Source organism: Galleria mellonella, unplaced genomic scaffold, assembly GCF_026898425.1.
Source record: "Galleria mellonella isolate WM207_F2 unplaced genomic scaffold, CSIRO_AGI_GalMel_v1 utg2411, whole genome shotgun sequence".
In the NCBI taxonomy this organism is placed as follows: domain Eukaryota; kingdom Metazoa; phylum Arthropoda; class Insecta; order Lepidoptera; family Pyralidae; genus Galleria; species Galleria mellonella.
In genome coordinates, this window is record NW_026442049.1 from 209,250 (window position 1) to 234,786 (window position 25,537).

Consider the following 25,537-nt stretch of genomic DNA (forward strand, 5'->3'; position numbering starts at 1 on the left):
ATGGCCCATTGTATGTTGGAATCGCCTGTACAATGGATTGTGCTCAAAGGAATTGTTCAATATGATGCCCACAGCCACTTTCTACCATCGTACGGCTCGCCATTGACAGGGAGTTCACCCTCACACCTTACAGCCTAAACGGTCCCGTAGTGTGCGGTTTCAGAGATGTTTCCTTATGGAATGAGCTCCCTGCCGAGGTTTTCCCAAGAGACTACAGCATGGGGTTCTTCAAAAGGGGGGTAAAGAGGTTTCTTCAAGGTCGGCAACGCGCGCGTAATACCTCTGGTATTGCAGGCGTTCATAGGCTACGGTGACCGCTTAATATCAGGTGGGCCGTATGCTTGTTTGCCATCTCAGTGGTATAAAAAAAAATATATACCTATCAGTAAAAATACAAAATATTTAAATAAATAATAATAATAAATATCTATTCTCAAAGAGGGTTGACGTCAGGCAGGCGGCCGGTCGTAAAACTATAAGCCAAATCCTTTAGTAATATGGATAAAACTGTATTACACCGACCACAAATAATAATTGGGATAATGGTAGGAAAATAATGTTGACGAATAAATATCTAATAATATTTTAAATTAAATTTGTTCTAGCTATAAAATGAATAGTATTTTATAATTAAAATTTTAATAAAATAAATGCTGGTAAAAAAATTCTGAATGGATTTTTATATGCAGCGTGTGCAAAGCGAATTGTGCATGCTATTAATATCTAATAATTGATTTTACATTTTAATTAAAACAAATGTAATAATATAAGAATTATTGTAATGTAACATTTAAAATGAGAATAATGATTTTGAGTTTAAAATTTCAACAATTAATTAGCAAACTCTTGAACAGAAGCATAGATTGCCATAAAAAGGTTTAGAGCCATTCGTATCTATCGACTTTTTAACTACTATGGTGGCAAACAAGCTTACAGCTCGTATGATAGTTATCAGGTTTCTTTTTTATGGGTGAAAATGGTATGGTAACCCTACGCTAACGGGATACGCTGGCGGAGCACCAGTGAAGGGTGATAGATGAGAATGAAAACAGGCCAGTTAGCTCATCATGATGAATTCATCAGGAATTAATAGTTTCCAGGTGGAACCGCGAGAAGGTCGACCTGGTTGGGTATATTGCTAGCAATGGGATTCTCAGTCTCCATCACTAACAAGCCCTTTCCCCTCAGTTATCAGGGTTATCATCCGACTTTCTGATCTCTTAAATAATTTGAGGATCATAATAGATAGATAGATATTCTTTATTGTTTCCTCAAAAAGATTACAATAGTAAATTTATTATAGATACAAACAAATTACAAGAAATAATCACAGTGAGAAAACAATGGACGACCTTATCGCTAAAAGCGATCTCTTCCAGGCAACCTTTGGATAGGAGAGGAATAATTATAAACAGTTTGAAATTAAATTAATTAATTAATTTAAATGTATAATACGAGTAGTAAGTATATTTTTCATTTCTACTTTTAGGGTTCGCCATACATTGTGTTTGAATGTGTTGGGTTGGTAACAAGAGATTACTTCTCTATTAGTTGCAGATTCTTAAAGTTACCTGATATGGTTTAAATATTTCATACTGGCTGCATCCTGCGACTTTGCCCACGTGAATTCATACATAAAGTATTCTATGTGCTAAGTTAGGATATAATCTACCTGCGTACCAAATTTTTATAAAATCAATTCAATAGTTTTTTCATAAAAGACTAACAAATATATATCCGGGGGGAAAGGGATTGTTAGTAACGGAGACAGAATCCTATTGCTAGCAATATACCCAACCAATTCGGCCTCCTCGCGGTTTCCCCTGGAAACTATCATGGTTAATTCCTGATGAATTCATCATGACGGGCTAACTGGCCTGTTTTCATTCTCATCTATCACCCTTCACTGGTGCTCCGCCAGCGTATTCCGTTAGCGCAGGCGGGGTTACCATATCATTTTCACTCATCAAAAAAAAAACAAATATATATCCATCCGTCCATCTATCGTTTACAAAGTTTCGCTTCATCATCATCATCATATCAGCCGTTAACTCTCCATTGCTGATCCCCATAAGGACCGTTTTACTAGTAGTTGCCACGCTTGGTAGGCGTGTTGGTAATCGCAGTTAGGCTTTGGGTGATGTTTTAAGAGAGTCGCTACTGCCCATCCCTCGACCATTATGCTTCGCTTTTTTAATATTAATAGGATAGCCTATTATTTATTATTTTATTATATAAATTTGTCTATATAAAATTATTATGGTGGACAAAAAAAATATTTTTTGTTACTATTGAAAGGATTGCGCGATTGATCACGATCTCACCTGATGGAAAGCGATGATGTGATCTAAGATGGGGCTTATGGGCCCACGTATAGCCTATTCATATTTGCCTTAAATTGGTGTAGATTATATTTAGATAGAAAAATATAAGCAGGAAGAGAGTTCCACTTCTTGGTCGTACACATGATGAAGAAAGATATATTATTCACCAGAGGGAGACTTTGTACAAAAGTTGTTTGCTTGAGCACCTCTGTACCATTCGTGTTTCTACCGTGAAGCAGTTGTGTTTGCTGTGTTTCGGTTTGAAGGGTGGGATATGGCAGTGAATTTACAGGATACAGAGGAATAACACCTGAGTCCTCAGGAATTACAACGCATGGGGGATAACATGGGTGAAACTGTATACTCTATTATGTCCATGATGCTGCTCATGTCTATAGGCGACGGTTACCACTTTCCATCAGGTGGGCCGTCAGCTTGTTTGCCATTCTTAATGGCATAAAAAAAATCTTTGTCAGGAATTACTATTTATTTATTTAAAATGAATTACCTCAAGGGAATTCATATTGGTAACGTATTTCCCATTCATTCCATCATCAGACCTTGACTTTGGATGTATTGATCATTTCCAAAGAATTTTTAGTGCTTAATCATTTTACTTCCATTTTTTTTTCATAATTAAAAATAATTAACATACATTAAAATTCCTTTTCGAACTTGTACGTTATATTGCTATGGAATTAACGTATGAGTCACATTTTTATTATGGCAAAGAGAATTAATTTGTATAAATTAAGTTCTGAGGATGATATAATTCGCGTTTGGTAACAATTTTTTTTTAATGCAACTCGGTACGGTAAACAAGCTAACGGCCGACCAGATAGAACCGAAGTGGCAACCGTCGCCTATAGATATAAGCACGATAATAAGTTTTTTTTTGATGGGTGTTATTGGAGTGAACTCCGCCTTTGCTATCTATTTACTCTGGCAGGGCACCAATAAGAGATGACAGGTGAAATGTGATGAAATAAAACGGCAGGTCAGTTAGCCCATGGTGACGAATTAACCATTCAGGTTGGTTTCCAGGGAGAACCGTGAGGAGGTCGATCTGACAGGGTGTAATGGTAGCAATGGGACTGCTAGTCCCTGTTACTACTGGTATAGTATTATATTATCTGTACTATTGTTAATTATCCCCCCCCCCCCTCCGCCGGTACGTTACATATTAGCGTATTTAAAAATATTTTCATGGGTAGACCTGGCTCTTTAAATTAATACTGTGTCCCACAGAAAAAAAAAACTGATTTCAATTGTGATAAAACCAGTTATTTTCATCTGAAGATTAAATTACTGCTCCGCTTTTGATAAAATTTCAAGCAATCTGTAAGTATACTATTTCAGATAAAAAAGAATTTTTAAACTCGGTTTACAACTGACGTTATGTTAGTTATGAGGTAACAAACATAAAAAAAAATACAACTGATTTGAGAAAATCTTTCTTTGTGTAATCTGTAAAAAAGCTATATATGTATTCTCAGATATATCCTTGTTATGAAAGGGCTCGCTTGGATCCTGGGGTGGGAACTAGGCAATTCAGAGGTGGACGCGACCCCATACAATTGCCTTGTCATTATAATTATAAAAAAATCAAGTCAAGTTATTATTATTAATAAAAAAAATTATATTAAAAAAATCTTATTATTTTTTTTATATTTTCTTAAATATTTCCTATGTACAGACTTCGTCTGGTTACAATTTAATTATAAATATATGTAAGATTTGAATAAAAATTAAATTAACATAAAAAGCATTTATAAAAATTTATAAGATTTTTATATTACATTAAAAAAAAATATTGAACACTTTTTTTTAAGTATTAACGGTTTTTGAAGTGCATGATATGAGCAAAACGGACCTTGCCCCTAGGACGTTGGCATTCCGAACACTTTTTGTGACGTCACTCGTTCGAAACAGGTTGAATTAACTGCATCTCATTATGCAGAAAGATCCAGGGCCGATGACCTTTGGGGATCTCAAACTGGCTCCGCGTTAGAATGGCTTTTATGTGTTCGATTCGTTCTTTTTTTTTTTAATAGGAACAAAAGATTTTTTTATTTTTAATTATAAATTTATAATATGCTTTTATACATTTACTTATAGTATTGATATTAGGTTATAACAAAAATGTACCAGTGGGAGACTTTGTACAAAAGTCGATTGCTTTAATTTTGCGTAAAGCAGTTGTGTTTGCATGACTGTGTTTCGGTTTGAAGATTGGGATATGGCGTGAATTTACTGGGTACGGAGGAATAACACCTGAGTCCTCAGGAATGGCGGCGCATGGGCGAAACAGTATACTCTGTTATGTCCACGGTACTGCTCATGTCTATAGGTGACGGTTACCACTTTCCATCAGGTGGGTCGTCAGCTTGTTTGCCATTCTAAGTTGTATAAAAAAAATGTATACAGGTGCACTTATCCCATATAGGGATTTCCTTCAGTCAATCTTCAGAATTCGAAAGGAGAAAGTGTCTATGGGGTTTTTATATAAAGCTTAACATATATGGTGCAAAAATAATACGATAAACAATAAATTATTAGTGGCTATATAATTAGTAAAAGAAAATACATAAATAAAATTATAAATATGTAAATAAATAATTAATATACAAATAGATATATATTTATTTACTAAAACTACTTTTTATGTACTAACATTGTAAACGAGAAAGGTAGTTGTTTGCTGTCTTTTGGCGTTTCGCGATTCTTGACATATTCGTTATATTTGGCATAAGAATACTTATTATGGGATTTTAATCGTATACTTTTTTTTTTGATAGGTGAAAATGGTATGGTAACCCCGCCTGCGCTAACGGGATACGCTGGCGGAGCACCAGTGAAGGGTGATAGATGAGAATGAAAACAGGCCAGTTAGCCCATCATGATGAATTCATCAGGAATTAACCGTAATAGTTTCCAGGGAGAACCGCGAGGAGGTCGACCTGGTTGGGTATATTGCTAACAATGGGATTCTCAGTCTCCATTACTAACGATCCCTTTCCCCCCTCTATACCGGGTAGTCGTTGTACGTATTCTAGTCTAGTGGCGTGAGCGAAGTCGCGGCTAGATACTAGTTCTGTCGTAAAGGAAACGAGTACCACGAGAAGATGAGACCGTCCTTCGTCGCGGTTCGACGCACATCGCTGGTTTTGTATGATGGACGACTGGAACGATTTACCGGTCTTACGACTGCAGTATCGTTTCTCAAGATTAATGTGTGTCGCAGGGAAAAATGGATATTAGGAATTTCGTAAAATACCTAATCGTAACCACGAAACAATTGGGGATGTCAATATTCTAAGTTCTTAGAGTTTTTTCCTAAAAATGTGATGGACGGCCGAGACGATTTACAGGTTTTGGAACCACAGTATCAGTTCTCAATAGTAATGCACATATGTATGTGTCGCAGTGAAATATAGATTCCAGAATATTATATAAGGACAAGGATATAATGAATAAAAAATAATGTGTACACAATAGTACATTACTACAGCGGCCAGCAACTGAGGCATTGATGGACGAACGTGCAAATGTGGGCCGAGGCGCAGCCGAGGCACACATACGTGAGTCCATCAATGCCTAGTTGTGGCCAAGGCTTGTATAGTACTTTTCTAAAACAATGCGCGGAAATCAAAAACACAATTTTACTTTTTAAGTTCAATGACGAATAACGAACAATAATGATTTTTAGAAGTTTTGTCTGTTTGTATGTTTGTAAAATTGTGTACGCTAATCTCAGAAACGGCTTAACCAATGTGAATGCGGTTTTCACTAATGTATTGCGGTTTGCTCTACTTAACATATAGTGTTTGTTTTATTTCAGTCAGTTCATAAATAAAAAAGTTATATCAATCTAAAGAATTACATATAAAATGCTATAAAATAATCGATCAGTTGAATTGGTTGAAACTTTTTTCAATTTAATTCAATTAAATTATTTATTGCTATTTCATGTCGTAACAATATAGGTCTTAAGCTGTTGAAAGTAAAGAATCAAAATGATTAATGTACTGATTTTCGAATATTCTGTCTACTCGTGCGAAGCCGGGTCGGGTCGCTAGTTTGTATTATTTTAAGTAGCAACAATTCAAGATAAATTAAGCCTTTTTAAAAATAACGTAACTTTTTTGAACTAACCTCTTTAAAACGAACTGAGAACTGTTAACACAAATCTCTGACATATAAAGAGAATTTTGAGAGCTACTGCACGATATATTTTTGATAATCTATACAATATGTTGAAAATATATCTTAGTTTTACAAAGTGAGAGATAGAATCACAGGTAAATACCTTTTGCTATCAACGATTCCTTTTCTCCTATTTCAGACAGAATTATTAAGTATTCTTTGTCTAAAGCCATTGATGTAAAACAACTCCTAGATACACGATTAGAAACTACAGAGATAGAGGTTGAACATAAAGCGCATTTAAGAGCGTTCATAACGAAGTATAAACCAATTACCGTTCAAAAAAGGACGGTTTATGTTCAGCGGTGAACAGTTAATGGCTGATGCGATGATGATGATGAAGTATGGTAACGTCGCGATTATCTGTCATTTTTTTAAAACAATTTGAGAATTTTCGATATTTTTGATCGATTGTTGAGATTGTGAATCTTAAGTTTTATGTATATCAACAGCTAAAGATGTTGTTTCGCTAATTTTATGTTATTGTATTTTTAATATGTTAGACAATACAATACTTTGGTATTTATAAGTAAACCACATCACAACATTGTTATATCTGAGTATTGTGATCTCGTACTCGTCTTGGATTGAGAAGTTTCCAGTTAACATTGTTGCGGTCGTTTACATAGGTATCTGTTGTTTATTTTTAAATAACCCAGGTGTCCGTTGGTACTATATAATATAGTGTATTCTTATCTGTGGTTACATGTGGATACTCTGTGGTCGGTCGTCTACTGACGACGTACGTATCTAGAGTTGTAAAGACATACATAGCTTATTAAGCGATTTCCAAAAGGACGAAATTTTTAATTCATTTGTATTTTTCTTTGTTGCTATGCTGTCCATTTTATATGACTTTGATAATATATTTTCTCCTCATCGTCCATTCAGTGTTGTTTGGGCTCAAACCTATATGGGTGCGTGCGAGCGTGCGAGCGAGCGTGCGTGCGTGCGTGCGTGCGTGCGTGCGTGCGTGCGTACGTGTGTGCGTGCGTGCGTGCGTGCGTGCGTGCGTGCGTGCGCGTGCGTCTCTCTCTCTCTCACACACACAAACACACACTGTGTGTGCGTCTCTCTCACACATACTGTGTGTGTATGTGTATGTGCCTGTGTGTCTGTTTCGTTGATTTTTGCATTGCGAATATGAATTGAATTGTCTAAAATAAGTACTTTATCTTTAATTTTTTTCCTTGTACAGACAATGTTGAAAATCGGTGGCGGTGCTGCGCTGGTGGCTGCCATCGTCGCCGTGTTCATCGTCGCCACCCAGGGCCGGGATCCAGAGTTAGAAGCGATAGAGCACGAGGGCAGCGACTACATATTTCAATTAGACAAAGCATCGGGCCTAAGGAAGAATCTAGCGAGCAAAGCAGAATGGGACTATACTGCTAACATTACAAAGGAAAATGAGGAGAAATGGGTTAGTTCTTTTATTTATTAATTATGATACACTTTATATTGGCCAGATATTGTTAAAAGGATATTTGAATAGGAGACCTTTAACTGTCCACTGCTGACATAAGCCTCCCTCTTGACGGGTTTTGGGAGTAGTTGCCATGTTTAGCAGGCGAATTGGCAACCGCAGATAGACTCTATCTTAGTTACCTTAGCCTCGCCCAACCTTAGTCGCTCCTTACGATATTCACTGGAAAGGAAGGGTGGCCTAGGACAAATAAGTTAGGAATAAATATATAAATGTAAGAATGATGTAATAACTTCTAAAAATGTTATAAAAAATAAATATGGAACTCTAATGTGAAATCCAGAAAGACTATAGATTAATTATATTTTTTTGCTATAACAAGACATACAATTAGTGTATCGCTAAGTGTAAATAATGAATTTTATTTTTGAAATTATCATCCACTAAATGATAAGGTTTACAAATTTAATAATAGTACATACCCAGTTAATCATTAGTAATTAGATAGATCAGTATCAGAATCATGAATATCAGAATGAGAAGAGATCAGAATTATAAAGAAACGACGACGTAACTATCCGCTAAATATATTGAACAATATAAAGTTAAGAGGTTGCTTTCTATTTCGCACCAAAATCTAGATTAAACGGCTGACCTAGTTCAACGGCACAAATAATTAAGAAAAAAAAAATGTTAACGAGAACAAGGCGACTCGTTTTTAAAACAAGATTCGCTTTCTCAGTTCTCATTATGCTCGAGCCATATTCAGTCTGTTATATAAAAATTAAAAATATATAAATATAATTATTTAAAAAAATATAGTTATTAAAGACAAACAAGAACAAAACAACCATGTTGAAATTATCACATAAATATTGTAAATGAAGTTAGTAACAATAAATTAACATATTTAATTAATGGATTGATTGGTTATTAGTATTCTATGGTCAGTTATTGGTTTGTTTACATATTAATAAATTTATATTGACATAAACTATAATTATTGGTCAAGTAATCCTTGTTACAGTTAGAACTGAGCAAGTAAAGTTTTTATTGTTGCCCTATTCCCTTTGGCCGCTACAGAATATCAGTGCTTTGCTCTTTTGAGGGCGGAGCAATAAACTGAGTTGTGGCCGTTTTGTGTTGCTATGGCACACTCACAAACGAAAATTGTATTTAGCTTTATGTATTTTTTTTTTATCATTTATGTTATCTCGCTTTTTTTTTGTATATGTATGTTGTGTGCTGTAAGTAAATAATGCAAATAAATTATCTATCTATCTATCTATCTAAAGTTTATTTCTTAATCACAATCGTTATAAAATTTAATGAATGAATGAATGAATGAGTATACTTTATTTGCATTATGCAATATAGGGAATAAGCAAGACAACAAATATAACGGTACTATTGTATAAGTATAGTAAGGCGGCCTTATTGCTGAGAGCAATCTTTTCAAGACAACCTTAGGGTAACAATTTGTTGCAGAAGTTGGTATGACAGTATTGTTTAATTAAGAAAGTTAACAGCGTAAAACATTAAGGAAAATAATTATAAGTACTTTTATCAAAATTAAAATATAAAATTATAAATAAATACAATATATAATCCTATACACATATGTTAAATATGTACATAATACTAGAACAAATATAATTATAGGCAGCAAATTAATTAATCAGGAAACAAATTAACTAATTCTCTTTTTTTTTAATTATCTATTTTTTTTATATAATTTCCAAATTTATATAATATCTATCTATCCTATTTAAGAGCTGCGCTCTTGTCGGTGGAGCTCTTGCCACTCACTACGATTTTCAGCGAGTCTCTTCACCTCTTGATACGACACGACACCAACTCCTTCCTTGATCTGCCTGATGTAACTATGCCTCGATTTCCCGATTCCTCTCCTTCCTTCTATCTTACATTCTATTATAATGTTCGTAAATTCGTCGTGTCGTATCAAGTGTCCCAACATTTTGTCCCTTCTGTCCTCAATAGTTCTTATAATTTGTCTCTTTTCCCTAACCCAAATTTTATTTATTTATTTATTCTTTATTGTACACAGAAAAAATTACAATATATATATATATATATATATATATATGTTAGTTGTACATCTTTATTTTATATATATATATATATATATATATATATATATAAAATAAAGATGTACAATAGGCGAGCTTAACTCTGTAAGAGTTCTCTTCCAGCAAACTCTGAGTGGAAAGGAGCATTAATTATTAGCGGGCAGTATGCGTACAATAATAGACGGAAACTACTAATATAATAAAATTAATTAACCAGACGATGTCTTGAAAGTGGGTGATACTTAAGATAAATAAATTAATTAATTGAAAATTGGATGCAGTTTTCACAGTTGTATTCTTAAAGGTCTTAATTAATCTTAATATTTCATATAGAAGTGGTATTTATATTTGATTTTCTTCTAAAATTCATGGCAATGAAGTAGCGGGCAGAAAGCTAGTTTTAAGTATAAAAGTGAATCTGTCTGTTACATCTTGTCCTCTTTATGAAGTCATCATGAAATTTGGCATACACTTAGTATGTGGCATGGAAAAGGTCATAGTATACTTTTTATTCTAATCATGTAGACGATGTTTCGAGCGCAGCTATTAAGTAACAAACGATTGTGAACTGGACTGAATTATTCAATGTTAAAAACAAGATCTTTGAAATGATGCTGGTAATACCTAATTTTAAGTTAGCAGATGTTTTAATACAAAATTTTGTAGCCGCTAAGTAAGTAAGTTTTTTTATACAACTTATAATGGCAAACAAGATGACGGTCCACCTGATGGAAAGTAGTAACCGTCGCCTATAGACATAAGCAGTACCATGAACATAACAGAGTATACTGTTTCACCCATGATGCCCTCCATGCGTTGCCATCCCTAAGGACTCGTGTGTTATTCCTCTGTACCCTGTAAACTCATTGCCATATCCCACCCTTCAAACTGAAACAGTTAGGCAAACACAACTGCTTCATGGTTGAAACACGAATGGGACAGAGGTACCCAAGTAAACGACTTTTGTACAAAATCTCCCTCTGGTAAGTAAGTAAGTAAGAAAGATGATAAGTTCTGGCACTTTTCGGTCACGGCGACCGCTTTACCCGCGACGGCGACTTAGAAACCGTCATGCAAGAAATAAGTTATTAAAATGGTGAATCCATTTTCAAGAGATGTAAGAATAGAGGCCTTTTTAGGTAATCGATTTTCTCTACACGCTCTGCAATGGTCTTGTCATAAATAACTTCGAACTAATATCAAAACTATCAACTAAATATGAAATTGTTTCAATTACAGATACAGCTCCGATTAGAATTATCAAAATTAGAGAAACAAGCATGGGAGGAGACGAAGATGTACAAATGGCAGATATTCCAAGATAACCAACTGAAGAGAATGTTCAAGAAGTATTGCGAACTAGGCGTGGCAGCGTTACCTGACGACAAATACAAGCAGCTCATGAAATCCGTGTCGGGAATGGAATCAAACTACGCTACATCAAAAATATGCTCGTACAAAGATAATACAAAATGTGACTTGTCTTTAGAACCGGGTATGTAGATATTTATATAAAGCAGAGTAAATATGATAATTGTATTTTAAGAAGTAGGTCGTAAATTTTCTACAGCTATATTAGTCTTCGATCAACAATACCAGTTAGATAAAGTGTGATGTAATGAAACAGATCCTAAAGTGGCATTATTAAATAACGCCTCATAAATATGACACACACTTAAATATGGCATCGTATACTCGATCAAATATGACTTTTTCTTATAACTGAACAATAAATAAGAAAGTGTATAAAAGTTTATACATTTCGATGTGTAATTTAAAATTGAAAAGCAAATCTTAGAATGTGGACTACAAATAATAGGACCTAGCTTTGAAAGCAATTCAAAAGTAGATTTTTTCTTTGAAAATATAAAGTTTCATGTTTTTACAGAAGTACGTCATATAAATAAAAAAATGCATCTAAAAATGTTCGCATGTATAATTTTGTCTTCAATTGAATTAATGTAATATTTTCAAACATTCAGCGAACGTTGTATATTTGAGAACAGTGACATCATTGATGGTAAAAAAATGTGATTCGCAGAAATTACCGAGATCTTCGCAAAAAGTCAAGACCCTGAAGAGCTCAAACACACGTGGATTGAGTGGCATAAAGTGGCCGGTGCTAAGGCACGAAATAATTTTACTCAGTATGTACGACTGTATAATGAAGCAGCCAAACTTAATGGTAAGGATTTTAAGGCGAAGTTCAAAAATATGTTGCTTTCACATCATTCAAAAGTATTATGTTATTAATTCATTAGATTTTTTTCGTGACTTTATTACGTGATATAGTCGAGTAGTCGTTTGATTATGAAACATTTTCAATCAACATCAAAAATGCAGGACGTTCTCAATTTAGTTGTATTTTGAATCGATTTAAAAAAACAGGAGGTTCTTGATTTCGTTATTTTTTAACGTTTGTTAACCTTATAATCCGTTCCGTCAGTTGTAGACCGATTTGGAATATTCTTTTGTTATTTCTATATCCTATACTTACAAATTGGCCCCATAGAATTTTTATCAAAATCTGTTAAGAAGTTTGATTTTTAATTCGAAATAACTGGTTTTGCAACAATTTAAATCAATTTTTTTGAAGAGCAATATAATCATTTTAAATATTCTTTTTCCTATCAATTAAAACTATTAAATAAGGTATGATATTTTTATAATTACAGTTATTACATTTTTTTTTTAATAAATTTGTTACATTGTCTTGGTAGTTCTTTACCACACGGTAATAACATAAATACTTCTAGGAATGTAATAAATATTATATTGTGTTTGAGGATAACATATTAGCAAGAATATTGATTTACATTTAAATTGTATTTGCATTTTAAATACAGATTTATTATAGTAACAACCCATTAATGCCTCATTGCTGGCTAAAGATTTGTCTCCTTATGAACTGCTGCTGATCACGCTGGTCAGCCAGATCGTGATTGGTATAACGTTTTATTTCGATATTTTCTTTTATCTCGCCTCTTATAATGTCTTTATTTTATTTTAATATTAAATCTGGAATCAACAGCTTATATCTAGAATAATGAAAAATATTAAATGTACACCATACGTTAGCCAATTACAGATTCCCAATTTGTATACCAAACAATACTATGCTTATTTTTGGAGGGTAGGTTAAATTAAATAGAAAAAAAAATCTTAAATAAAATCTAAACAAAATCTTAGGGATATAAATATAATCCATTGTATTATATTCTTACTTTACTTTTCAACCGACTTTAAAAAAAAGAAGGTTATCTATCCGGTTGTTTTTTTTTTATATTTGTTACCTTATAACTCCGTTAGTGATAAACTGATTTGGAGATTTCTTTTTTTATCTGAAAGGATATATAGATTGGTCTTATAAAGATTTTATGAACTCAATTCAGTATTTTATCGAAAACAAAAAGCTTGTTTTGACACAATTATAAAAACAATCCTAAAAAAATTGGGTTGTCTTCGGTATTAGAAGTTTTAATAAGATTGAAGTTTTTTGTAGTACCATCTTATTTATTTAGCGAAGTCATTATGAAGAAGTTATAGTTAATTCCAATTATAGTTTATAGAACTTAATGAATATTGTTTATTGTAATTATGATAGATTCATGTTATAATTGTGATATATTCTTTATAAAAATTTGTAACAAATACAAATATTCAATCAATTAAATTTTTTTTTAAATGTTTTTATTGAATATCAGTAGATTGGTTTATGGTCATGTCGATTATTAATGAAACATATTATAATTCTATATTATCTAAATATTATATTTAATGTTTATTTTTTTAGATTATAAAGAATATTAAATCTTTGAGGAGAATGCAAAACAACAAGCCACTATATATATCTAGAATAATGAGAAAATATTATATTTACACCTTTTTTTTTAAATGAGAAGAATAAATAGTTCAGAAAAAGGTGAAATAAGGCAAGAGCAGCAATAGAGTATAAAATCAAGTGATTAGGCTAAAATAATATAAAATTATTTGTATAAGAAATTTTGCAAAGAAATAACTATCTCTTATTATACCATAATTAATGATTTGCCGTGTGGTCCCGACATAGAATAGGCCACTCCCTTCCTTTCTTGTTGGTGTCGTAAGAGGCGACTGTCATGTATAGTTAGTTTGAAGGTAGTTGAATAATATGATTAAAACAGTTGTTGTCTGACAAATTAAAAAACATGGTGGCAGCGGTATATCAAAACAGTGTTAAATCGTATTTAAATAAAATCTTAACAAATATAAATTTGCATAAAAAACTAAAGTGGATATTTTGTTATATAATCCGAATTAAATATGGAGGGAGGCCCTATTGCATGGAGGCGTTCTTCCTGCTGTTTATCAACGGGTTTTCAATTCCGACCAGTTTTAATAAATTTGAAGTTTGACGGTATCAAACTTTCACTTTTACTAAAGATACAGATAAAGATGATATTAAAAAAATGGATACGCTTATTTTGGAACTAAAGAAAATATTACAGATGAGATATAAATGAGAAACAGGAAGAACAGTTAGTCCATCATGATGAATTCTTATCGCAGGATTTGATTAAAGATCGTATGATAGTGGGGTACGCAGTCCAGGGATAGGCTATTACGACACGAAGATTTGACCTTGGAAAAAGCGTGGACGACTGTGGTGAGTGTGTACAAGTGAATATTGAGCTACCGGGCCGAGCGGCCGCGCGCCGGCGCCACGCCGCGCCGACGGTCGGTTCACGCCTGTGCACGCCGCGCCCTGCTCTGGCTGCGGTGCCAGGGTGCGCTGCCAGCAGAAGCAGTGTCCGGCTCAGAATGCCACTTGTTTTGTATGCGGAAACGAGGCACTTCTCAATCTCCATTACTAACAAGCCCTTTCCCCCCTAGGAGGTTCTCTATTCGGTTGTATTTTTTATGTTTGTTACCTTATAACACCGTTAGTTTAAAATCGATTAAGAAAATCCTATTTTTATCTGAGAGGATATATAGATTGGTCTTATAAAGATTTTATGAACTCAATTCAGTATTTTAGTTTCGAAAACAAAATAGCTTGTTTTGACACAATTATAGTCGGTTTTTTTTTTGTGAAACACAATCCTAATTGTCTCCTGCAAGAGAAATTGGGTTGTCTTCGGTATTAGAAGTTTTAATAAGATTGAAGTTTTTTGTAGTACCATCTTATTTATTTAGCGAAGTCATTATGAAGAAGTTATAGTTAATTCCAATTATAGTTTATAGAACTTAATGAATATTGTTTATTGTAATTATGATCGATTCATGTTATAATTGTGATATATTTTTTATAAAAATTAGTAACAAATACAAATATTCAATCAATTAAATTATTTTTTTTTAATGTTTTTATTGAATATCAGTAGATTGGTTTATGGTCATGTCGATTATTAGTTTGTTTATATTTCCATTAAATTCTCTTGAAACATATTATAATTCTATATTATCTAAATATTATATTTAATGTATTACAATTTTTTTAGATTATAAAGATGTAGCGGCCGAGTGGTGGCAGGCCGATGTCACGCGACATTGTGCCTAACTTTGAGTTTAAATGCACAAGCAAAGGAACTTATGATTCCAGTAGAGAACTTTGCCGTGGACGAAAGTAGGTACTGATATTTTTGAGTACAGAAGAAAATATTATTTGATTGTCGTAGATTATTATTCTAATTATGTTGAAGTATGTAATTTACAAAATATTACCTCATATACAGTCATACAAAATATAAAGGAAGTATTTTCTCGTCATGGTATACCTGAAATATTAATAAAACGGCACTCAATTTAGTAGAGTTCAAATTATTTGCTAGTGACTGGAGTTTTCATCACGTGACTTCTTCACCCAACTATCCTCAGTCAAATTCGTGCTGTACAAACAGTTAAGTCACTGTTGAGTAAAGCAATTAAGACAGGAGGAGATTTTCAATTAGCGTTATTGAATTACAGAAATACTCCTAGAGAAGGTTTAAGCTCTTGCACAGATGTTAATGAAGATTAAGATGTAAACTTCCGGCCAGCGTACAAATATTAAAACCAAAACTTGTAAATGAAACAGAATATCATACCTTGGTCTATAAGCAAAAGTCCAATAAGGGATACTATGATCGGCATTGTAAAACGCTATGCAAGTTAGAAAAAGGTGACCAAGTAATATGTAATGATGGTAAAAATCGTACTAGGGCCACTGTAGTAAGCACGGCTGATACGCCTCGTTCTTATATTATAGAAAATAAAATAGGAACCAAATATCGACGTAATCGTCGTCATTTAATCAAATGTGAACCACCGGAAGTAAAGTTTGAAATAAACAAAGCTGAACCAGCCGTGGTTACTAAGGTTTTAAACCAAAAAACATCGGAAACAAGGTCGGACGTATGTATCGGTGGCACGATGGATGCACCGTACCGCACTGCTACCGCCGGGTTCGAACCCGCAACCAAATAGCAGTAGTGGTAGTATGTTTCTTAAACCAGCGATTACGCGCAAACGTGCCAAAACACTCAAATAAATTAGATAGAATGCATTCTGTGAACACACTCATATCTGTTTTTGTATAAAACATACTACATCTACTATATTTCATTATATTGATTTCTTTAGCAATAAGGTGTTATAAAGTAGTATATAAGAAGTACATATTAAAGCATTACAAACTCGGACTGTTATTGCATTTACATGTTTATTTTTTGATAAGGTTTATTTTCATCTATAGATTTAATAAAAATATATATTCCTATTTACTGTTTATAGACTTGTATTGTAGTAGATAAGTAACTATGTAGTTAAATTGTATATATTTAAGCAAATAGGTAATAAGTACTCAATTATATATTTTGTTTGGAGATATAAGTTCTTATGTCTTTTTTTTATAGAGGGAAAGATGTCATGTATAGTTAGTTTGAAGGTAGTTGAATAATATGATTAAAACAGTTGTTGTCTGACATTGGGATGGTTTCATTAAAACATTACATATGGTTTCATTAAGTGAGGGCGAGAGATGGGTATCCACTGAAAAGGAAGTGGTGACCTATTCTATGTCGGGGCTATACAGAAATTATCTCTTAGTGGGAGAATTTTTTAAGCTTCACTGCAGATAAACAAGGTGACAGCCCAGGTAAAATTGAAATAATAGAATTGAAGTACCAGTAAGGTACTAGAAAATGGTATTGTATTGTAAAATCTTTATTGTACATAATTTATTTTGGACACATTAAAATATTTAATATATAATGGCGGACTTGTCCTATAACGGGAACTCTTAGAGTTAACCTTTGAGAAGCTGAAAGAAAACTATAGAATGGTATAATGTGGAAGAGTTTATTTGATTGAACGTGCTAATCTCTAGAACTACTAATCATATGCAAAGCCACGCGATACAACTAGTAATGTATAACTGTGTGTTACACAATGTATATATTATATTAATACACGGTTGGCCGTATGCAGAAAATTGAAGTAACTCAGCGCGTAATAGAATTCGAAATAAGGATATTCCCAGAAGAACAAAAGCGACCGACATAGTCCAAAGGATAAACAATAGGGTGATCACATAGCTCGAAGAACCGATAACTGATCCCCATCAGTTATGAAACATTTTTGAGCGGGAAGCCCGTACAGGCAAATGCAGTGTAGGATGACTGTCCCTAGATAGAGTGACGACCATAAATGCATTGCAGGGAGACAATCTATGCAATATTAACATGAAACCGTTCCTTATGGCAATTTGTAAAGAAGCCGAGGCCTATGTTCAGCAGTGGACAGCTAATAGCTAATATGATAATGCATTAGCGTTCATCTGCATGTCACTAATTACAAAGAAATTATAATTAATAATAAATAAACTATAATATAAATAACGTTTTATCTTTCAGGTAATATGTGGGCACAGACATGGAATAATATAGAATCCTTCACACGTCCTTATCCTGATAAGAAAGAAAGTGACATCACTCAAGCCATGAGAGATCAGAATTACACAGCGTTAAAAATGTTCCAAATGTCAGACGAATTCTTCAAATCTTTAAATTTGACCGCGATGCCTGAGAAATTTTGGGAGAACTCCATTATTGAGAAGCCAACAGACAGAGAGATAGTTTGTCATGCGTCAGCTTGGGACTTCTACGACGGACAAGATTTTAGGTAATGAACTATTAGATGTATATGTTAAATGCTATATTTGCGTCATATTGTGTCTATGGGGATTTTTATACGACTATTTTATTGCATTCGTTTACATATTGATGGTTTAAAAATAAAAAGATACTGTAACGGACATTAGACAAAAATCTAAGGTAACTTAAATATTACATTGTGTGATTTAAGCTTTCTTAATTGAATTGGGATTATTTATATCGGATTTACTCACTTTTGTAGAATGATGGTTCTTGAGACTTCATGTGTGATTATAGATTTATGAAAGTTGACGATGTAAATGATTCAAATAAGAATGAAGTTTCTTATATGCAATTTTCTCTATCTACTCCGTAAGGACTTGAAGATAGGTGTAATGTTTATAAGTTTTACGGGTTATATTTAAGCAAGATTAGTTGGCGTTTGATCCAGTAGATTTTTTTTGTAAAAGTAATGACAATGCAATATTGTAGTGATAATGAAGTCTAATGATGAAGCTGAAAAGTGTGCATGGGAATGCCGTTAGTGTTGTGGGTGATTATGGGCGGCGGTAGTCACTTACCATCAAGTGAGCCGCATGCTCGTTTGCCCCCTGTGTTGTAAAAAAAAAATGGGAACTTTGTAATCAACAATGCAAAACCATCAACTTTGATGTAATTTGATTTGTTATAATGAGTAGTTAGATGATTTATAAAGTTTGAACATTGACACAGTATCTGCATATAAAAGTACCTTATAAAAAACAATTATTAATACTCTAAATGAAATACGAACAATAATAATAATAACTACGAAACATTGAGAACTTCTTATTGTGACCAAGCAATTGGACACGTTGTATTAATATGGGAGGCAAAACATTTTTGTCGTTTATCAAATCACATTCATTTCAGATAAATATTTAGTTTTATTGATAGAATACTTTCTCAAAAGGATATTAATGATATTGATAACGACCTGTGCATCTATGATTATATTCAAAATTTAATTTTAACGTATATTTGGCTTTAATTTAAAGGATCAAACAGTGCACAACAGTAGATTATGAATATTTCCAAACTACACATCACGAAATGGGACACGTTCAGTACTTCCTCCAATATAAAGATCAACCGGTCGTTTTTCGTGATGGAGCAAATCCAGGTAATTGATAATAACTTCTTTTATTTTCCTTAAATGCAGGATCAAAATGTGTACAGTGGTGAACAGGGAGCATTTCAGGATAGTTCATCATGAGATGGGCCACGTACAGTATTACTTGCAATATAGAAATCAGCCGAATGTGTTCCGTGAGGGCGCGAATCCAGGTGAATTCCGGGTTCAGATTTAATTACGGGATAATGTACTATATCATTCATATATTTGTATTTCACGTGGAATTACTATAATACATTTTCTCTCAGTGTTTGCTGTCTTTTATTCTACTCAGAATATTTAAATTTTCTGATCCATTATTATTTATTTATTTATTTAACTCTTTATTGCACCATAAATAAAAATATACAATGACAAGTGAATAATTCAAGTGAAATACAGTAATATAAATACAGATTGAAATATACACATAAAGGTACAAAAGGCGGTCTTATCGCTAGGGCAATCTCTTAAAGACAACCTTTAGTTAAAGGAGAACAGATAGAAAAGGGCAGGTGGCGTAAGAGTGAATTAATAATTTTCGTGCATAAAATACAAAAACATTATTTTATTACTATTATAATTATTTTACTTTATTTGTAACAGTTTAATTTTTTCTATTTTTATTGTAATAATCTCTTTTGTTTAGTTCTTGGTTATATTATACTATCTGTTTACACATGTAGTACAAATTTAATGATCTTCTTTTTGTAAAAAAAATCTATACATGTATGGTTGGGAATCATAGAAAAAAATGTGGCGTTTACGATTATCACTATACTCCAATTTGTATTTCGATTTATCGTTACAATTGTTTATGAAATAGTTTGTGCTTTTTTAATCTTATATTTCTGTTTGAAACTGATTAAAATCATGCCTTTTTTTTATACAAATTAGAATGGCAATCAAGCTGACGGCCCACCTGATGAAAAGTAGTAACCGTCGCCTATAGACATGAGCAGTACCCCCCATGCTTTGTCATTTCTGAGGACTCAGGTGTTATTCCTCTGTACCCAGTAAATTCACGCCATATCCTACCCTTCAAACCGAAACACAGCCATGCAAACAACTGCTTCACGGTAGAAACATGAAGGGGACAGAGGTACCCAAGCAATCGACTTTTGTACAAAGTCTCCCTCTGGTTTCTTTATTAGGGATTAACAATTTATTATTATTATCTCAAATGATTTATAAAATGCAACTAATAATCATTATATTATATGACAAATAATGATGATATTTTTTACATTTATAGGTTTTCACGAAGCAGTAGGTGATACAATAGCATTGTCGGTATCATCCCCTAAGCATTTACGACGTGTTGGTCTTATAAACGGGGATGCTGAAGACGAGCAAACTGAAATAAATCAACTTTATAAAATGGTAAATTCAGTTTATGGTAATTCAATACAATAATTTGATATAATGTTTTTTATAGAATTTAGGATGGCAAACAAGCTGCCCACCTGACGGTAAGTAGTAACCATCACCTACTCGTGTAGACATGAACAGTACCATGAACATAACAGAGTATACTGTGTCGTTCGTGATATCTTTCGTGCATTGCATTTTATATATTTTATTGTATACTAGCGGCCCGTCCCGGCTTCGCACGGGTGGACATTTTTACATTTTAAAAAGTGACCATTAAGGCTGCACACGCGCCGGAAGCTTAAAAATGGAGTAACTTCTCCCGTTTTCCCAACATTTCCCTTCACTGCTCTGCTCCTATTGATCTTAGTGTGATGAAAAGTATACTATAACCTGCCCAGGAGTATGAAGAATAATTGTACCAAGTTTCGTTCAAATACGTCGAGTTGTTTTTCTTTCTTTAACGAACATACAGACAACAAAAATTATACTGATTGCATTTTTGGCATCAGTATCGATCACTAATCACCCCCTGATAGTTATTTTGGAAATAGATTTCATGTACAGAATTGACCTCTCTACAGATTTATTATAAGTATAGATTGTATATAATATGATTTTTGGTATTCAATTTCAGGGTATGGACAAGATAGTGTTTTTACCTTTCGCTTACACCCTTGACTTGTTCCGCTACGGTGTATTCCGAGGTACGACCCCTCCAGAAGATTACAACTGCCATTACTGGAGATTAAGGGAAATGTTGCAAGGAGTAGAACCACCGGTGAACAGAACAGAAGAAGACTTTGATGCTGCTGCAAAATACCACGTATCTGCAAATGTTGAGTATGCTAGGTATGTATTTAAGTGACCAAAATTTTCTGAAAACTAATACCTATGTTATAATAGTATTTCAGAATCAGGGAATAAATTGAATTTAAAAAATAAAGGAAACTACGTTCAGTATTAAATAATTCGGTTCTGATCGCGATCATGGTTAGGGCCTATGGTTTTTTTCATGCCACTGAGGTGGCAAACAAACATACGGCCCATCTGATGGTGAGCGGTTACCGTAGCCTATGAACGCCTGCAATACCAGAGGTATTACGCTCGCGTTGCCGTCCTGAAGAAACCTCTTTACCCCCCTTTTGAAGAACCCCATGTTGTAGTCTCTTGGGAAAACTAATATGCAGGGATATTGGTAGTGTTTTAAAGTAATATACGTGAATATAGGTATGAATATGTTGTGAAGACAGAGGAAGACCTAAAAAACTAATACTGTTGATACCTATCATCTCTATTTGTTGTCATTTACTCGCTGACTTCAAATGATTTGGGATAAAATACTCATAATATCACTCAAACTGCCATCCGATCAAAAGTCCTCGCCAATAAAGAAGCACGAACATTGAGCAACGTTGCAAAATTAACCATTCTTTGCATGATTTTTTTTATTGGTGAAATAAATCAAGGTGATATAAATCATGTCCAAAATTAAAGGAAAACTGGTTAAAAAAATAAATTTGACAGCTATGTTTTGTTTTTTTTTTTTTACAATGGACAATAAAAAGGTATCTAGACACGATCAATTTAAAGTGAACTTGGTCTTTTATATAATTTTTGGGCATTCAATGTTATGATGGAAATTTTTACCATTATGCAAAGAAGGGTTAATTTCATTCTCAAATAAGTACGGTGCACAAGTGAAAATCTGTGCAAATAATGTATATTCTATTTCACTCTCTCTCTCTTTTAAATTTTGTATCTTGTTTTGCTGACAATGTTTTAAACATAATATGATTTATGGTCGTCTGCCATTCCAAGGTAGATTAACAAATATTTATTCAATTTTACAGATATTACGTGTCATTCATTATCCAATTCCAATTCCACCGGGCCCTGTGCAGCCTAGCCGGGGAGTACGCCCCGGAGGACATAAATAAGAAGCTGGTCGATTGTGATATTTATCAGAGTGTCACTGCTGGCAATGCTTTGGCGTAAGTATCTTATGACTGTTACATGTTTTGTATGAGAAATTAAAAATGGGATGGTATCTACCCCATCCCATCGTGACGAGTTATTTATTAGGAATTAACCACGATAGTTTGATGGAGGTTTAACGCAGGTCCAACCATTTATTCTTTATTGCACAATAAAACTTTGTACAAGTGGCCTGCTTAATGCCATAATGGCTTTTTCTACCAGCTAACCATTAGGTAAAAACAGAAAGCGTATGAAGGGCAAATGTAGTGAAAAATGTGACATAATTATAGTAACTTAGTGAAATAATCATACATAAGAAATACACATATACATAAATATTACTCTTAATATATATATGTATATATAAACGATAAGAGATTTAACAACATTATGAGATATAGGAACTATTGAGTAACTTGTAACTAGAACTGATTTTGTTCTTCCTTTAAAAATTTGCTTACTGAGGGATCACAAAAGCTGTGACGGTAAAAGAATTGGACATAAATCCGGAATGGTGTCATGGGGTTACAAGTTGGAAATTGTGAGAGGACCGAAGACCATTCTATTTTTCTCGACATGATGACTATATTTCTTGACATGATGATCAGTCAAACAACGTATAAATTTACTCAAATAATTATTAGCTGTTCAAATAATAATAGAAGTCAATGAAATTTTTATAATCATTTTGTTTTCTTCACTCTCAGTAACATGCTCAAGATGGGATCATCGAAGCCGTGGCCAGACGCGATGGAAGTGCTCACCGGCCAGCGGTCTATGAAGGCGGACGGCCTCTTGGAGTACTTCAAGCCCCTTTACGAGTGGCTGAAGGCAGAGAACCAACGGACAGGCGAATATATCGGATGGGAGCCTAGTAAAATACGTATGTATTGAACAACTATCAAATAACGACTTTTGTGGCTCAATGGTGAGCACGTCGCTTCGCGTAAATAAAACCTTGAGTTTGATTCCTGGTAGGGCCAGTTTAGGAATGAAACTTTAGTTATTTGATTAGAATTATTTTGTTTAATTCCGTTATTATTATTATGTGTGCTATTGCCAACACTCAAAGACTGAACACCACTATTACTACCAGAACTTCCACAATCTTCCGTAGATATAAGTTATATTAACCGTTAATTGTCCATTGTTGAGCATAGCCTCCCCCATAAGGGGGGGGGGGGGTTGCCAGTAGTTGCTATGCTTGCCAGGCGGGTTGGTAACCGCAGTTAACCTTTGATAATATTTTAAGAGAGACGCTGCTGCCCATTCCTCCACCAGGAGCTCCTTTAGCCGCCTCTTACGACACCCATGAGAAATAAAGAGGTGGCCAATTCTATGCCGGGGCCTACACGCCCCACAACCTTCCATCAATTAATTTTAGCCATCAATTTCCGACTGTCATTTTCAGGCAAATTATCCAATTTTTCTGAATTGGCTCAAAGCAGGGTGTTCAAAGTTATGTTGTTGTCCCCAGATGTTTATTATTATTGAAGGAATCAATCGCCCCTGCGATTGGCCACGATCTCACCTGATGGAAAGTGATCACGTGGTCTAAAATGGAGTTTGCGGGACCACTAATGGCATATATTTATATGCATATATATATATATATATATATATATATATATATATATATATATATATATATATATATATATATATATATATATATATATATATATATATATATATTTACTTGATTACTTTATTTTATTATTTATATATTTATTTATGAGTTTAGACCGAAATATAGAAGTTATAAAATATTATATAGCTTCAATAGGTCAATGATATTACGATTTTATTGTACTCTTCACGCTATGTTCTCAGTAAATAAGCGTGAACATGTGACGTCACCAATTTGCAATGCTTTTGCATTTAATTGAAATGTGCGACTGTAGGTATACTTTTTGATATTCGTAGCTAAAATTTCATGTAGCACTTGCAAACTTGTAAAATAATAACAATATTTTTTTTTATGCAACCTTGAATGGCAAACAAGCTAACAGCCCACTTGATGTAAAGTGGTAACCGTCGCCTATAGACATGAGCAGTACCATGGACATAACAGAGTATACAGTTTTACCTATAATATCCCCCATGCGTTGCCATTCCTGAGGATTCAGGTGTTACTCCTCTGTATCCTGTAAATTCACAGCCATATTTCACCCTTCAAATCGAAACAGCAATGCAAACACAACTGCTTCACGGTAGAAACATGAATAGGACAGAGGTAACCAAGTAAACTAATTAACTAGTAATATATAAAGATAGCTTAGATGGAGGTCTTTATATTTGGACCATATCTTCCTCCTATTTCCTGGTGGGGTGTGGTCCTTTTGACCGGTTACTATAAAAAAATATGTTTTTTTTTTTCAGAATACTGCACATCAGAGCAGTTAGCAGCGCTCAGGGCCAAAAAAATTACATCACAGCCTCAAAAGTTGGTCACGTGACGAGCAAGCGTACTTACAACATTCACTTAGTCTAATTTATAGTATGCAAGCGTCAGTATTCGGAATAAATGTTCTTAAGATAGTTTAAAATGTGGTAATTTTATTTTATCCAACAATTTTAATTAAATGCATGCAGCAAATCAACTTCGTTACATAGATATGCATCAGAACATAGGAAATCCTAAATTAGTAACATATAGACATATATTCGATTGAGAAAACATGTACGGAAAGAAATTGCTAACGAGGCTCAATAAAATTGACAATATTCAATTAACCAGAGGGAGACTTTGTACAAAAGTCGTTTGCTTGGCACCTCTGTTCCATTCGTGTTACTACCGTGAAGCAGTTGTGTTTGCATGGCTGTGTTCTGGTTTGAAGGATGGGATACGGCAGTGAATTTACAGGGTACAGAGGAAT

The 25,537-nt window shown here is 33.6% G+C and overlaps 1 protein-coding gene across 1 annotated transcript in view; it reads left to right on the forward strand.

Annotated features, from left to right (window-relative positions):
- LOC113522801 (angiotensin-converting enzyme-like) overlaps positions 1-25,207 on the forward strand; it is a 68,659-nt gene extending 43,452 nt beyond the window's left edge. The window contains exons 2-12 of the mRNA XM_052894827.1: positions 7,729-7,950; positions 11,283-11,538; positions 12,085-12,228; positions 15,524-15,574; positions 17,903-18,182; positions 19,356-19,480; positions 20,563-20,690; positions 21,316-21,530; positions 22,532-22,672; positions 23,366-23,541; positions 25,041-25,207. Coding sequence (XP_052750787.1) covers positions 7,729-7,950; positions 11,283-11,538; positions 12,085-12,228; positions 15,524-15,574; positions 17,903-18,182; positions 19,356-19,480; positions 20,563-20,690; positions 21,316-21,530; positions 22,532-22,672; positions 23,366-23,541; positions 25,041-25,117 — 1,815 coding nt within the window. The 3' untranslated portion in view covers positions 25,118-25,207. The remainder of the gene's footprint in view (positions 1-7,728; positions 7,951-11,282; positions 11,539-12,084; positions 12,229-15,523; positions 15,575-17,902; positions 18,183-19,355; positions 19,481-20,562; positions 20,691-21,315; positions 21,531-22,531; positions 22,673-23,365; positions 23,542-25,040) is intronic.
- The last annotated feature ends 330 nt before the right edge of the window (positions 25,208-25,537 follow it).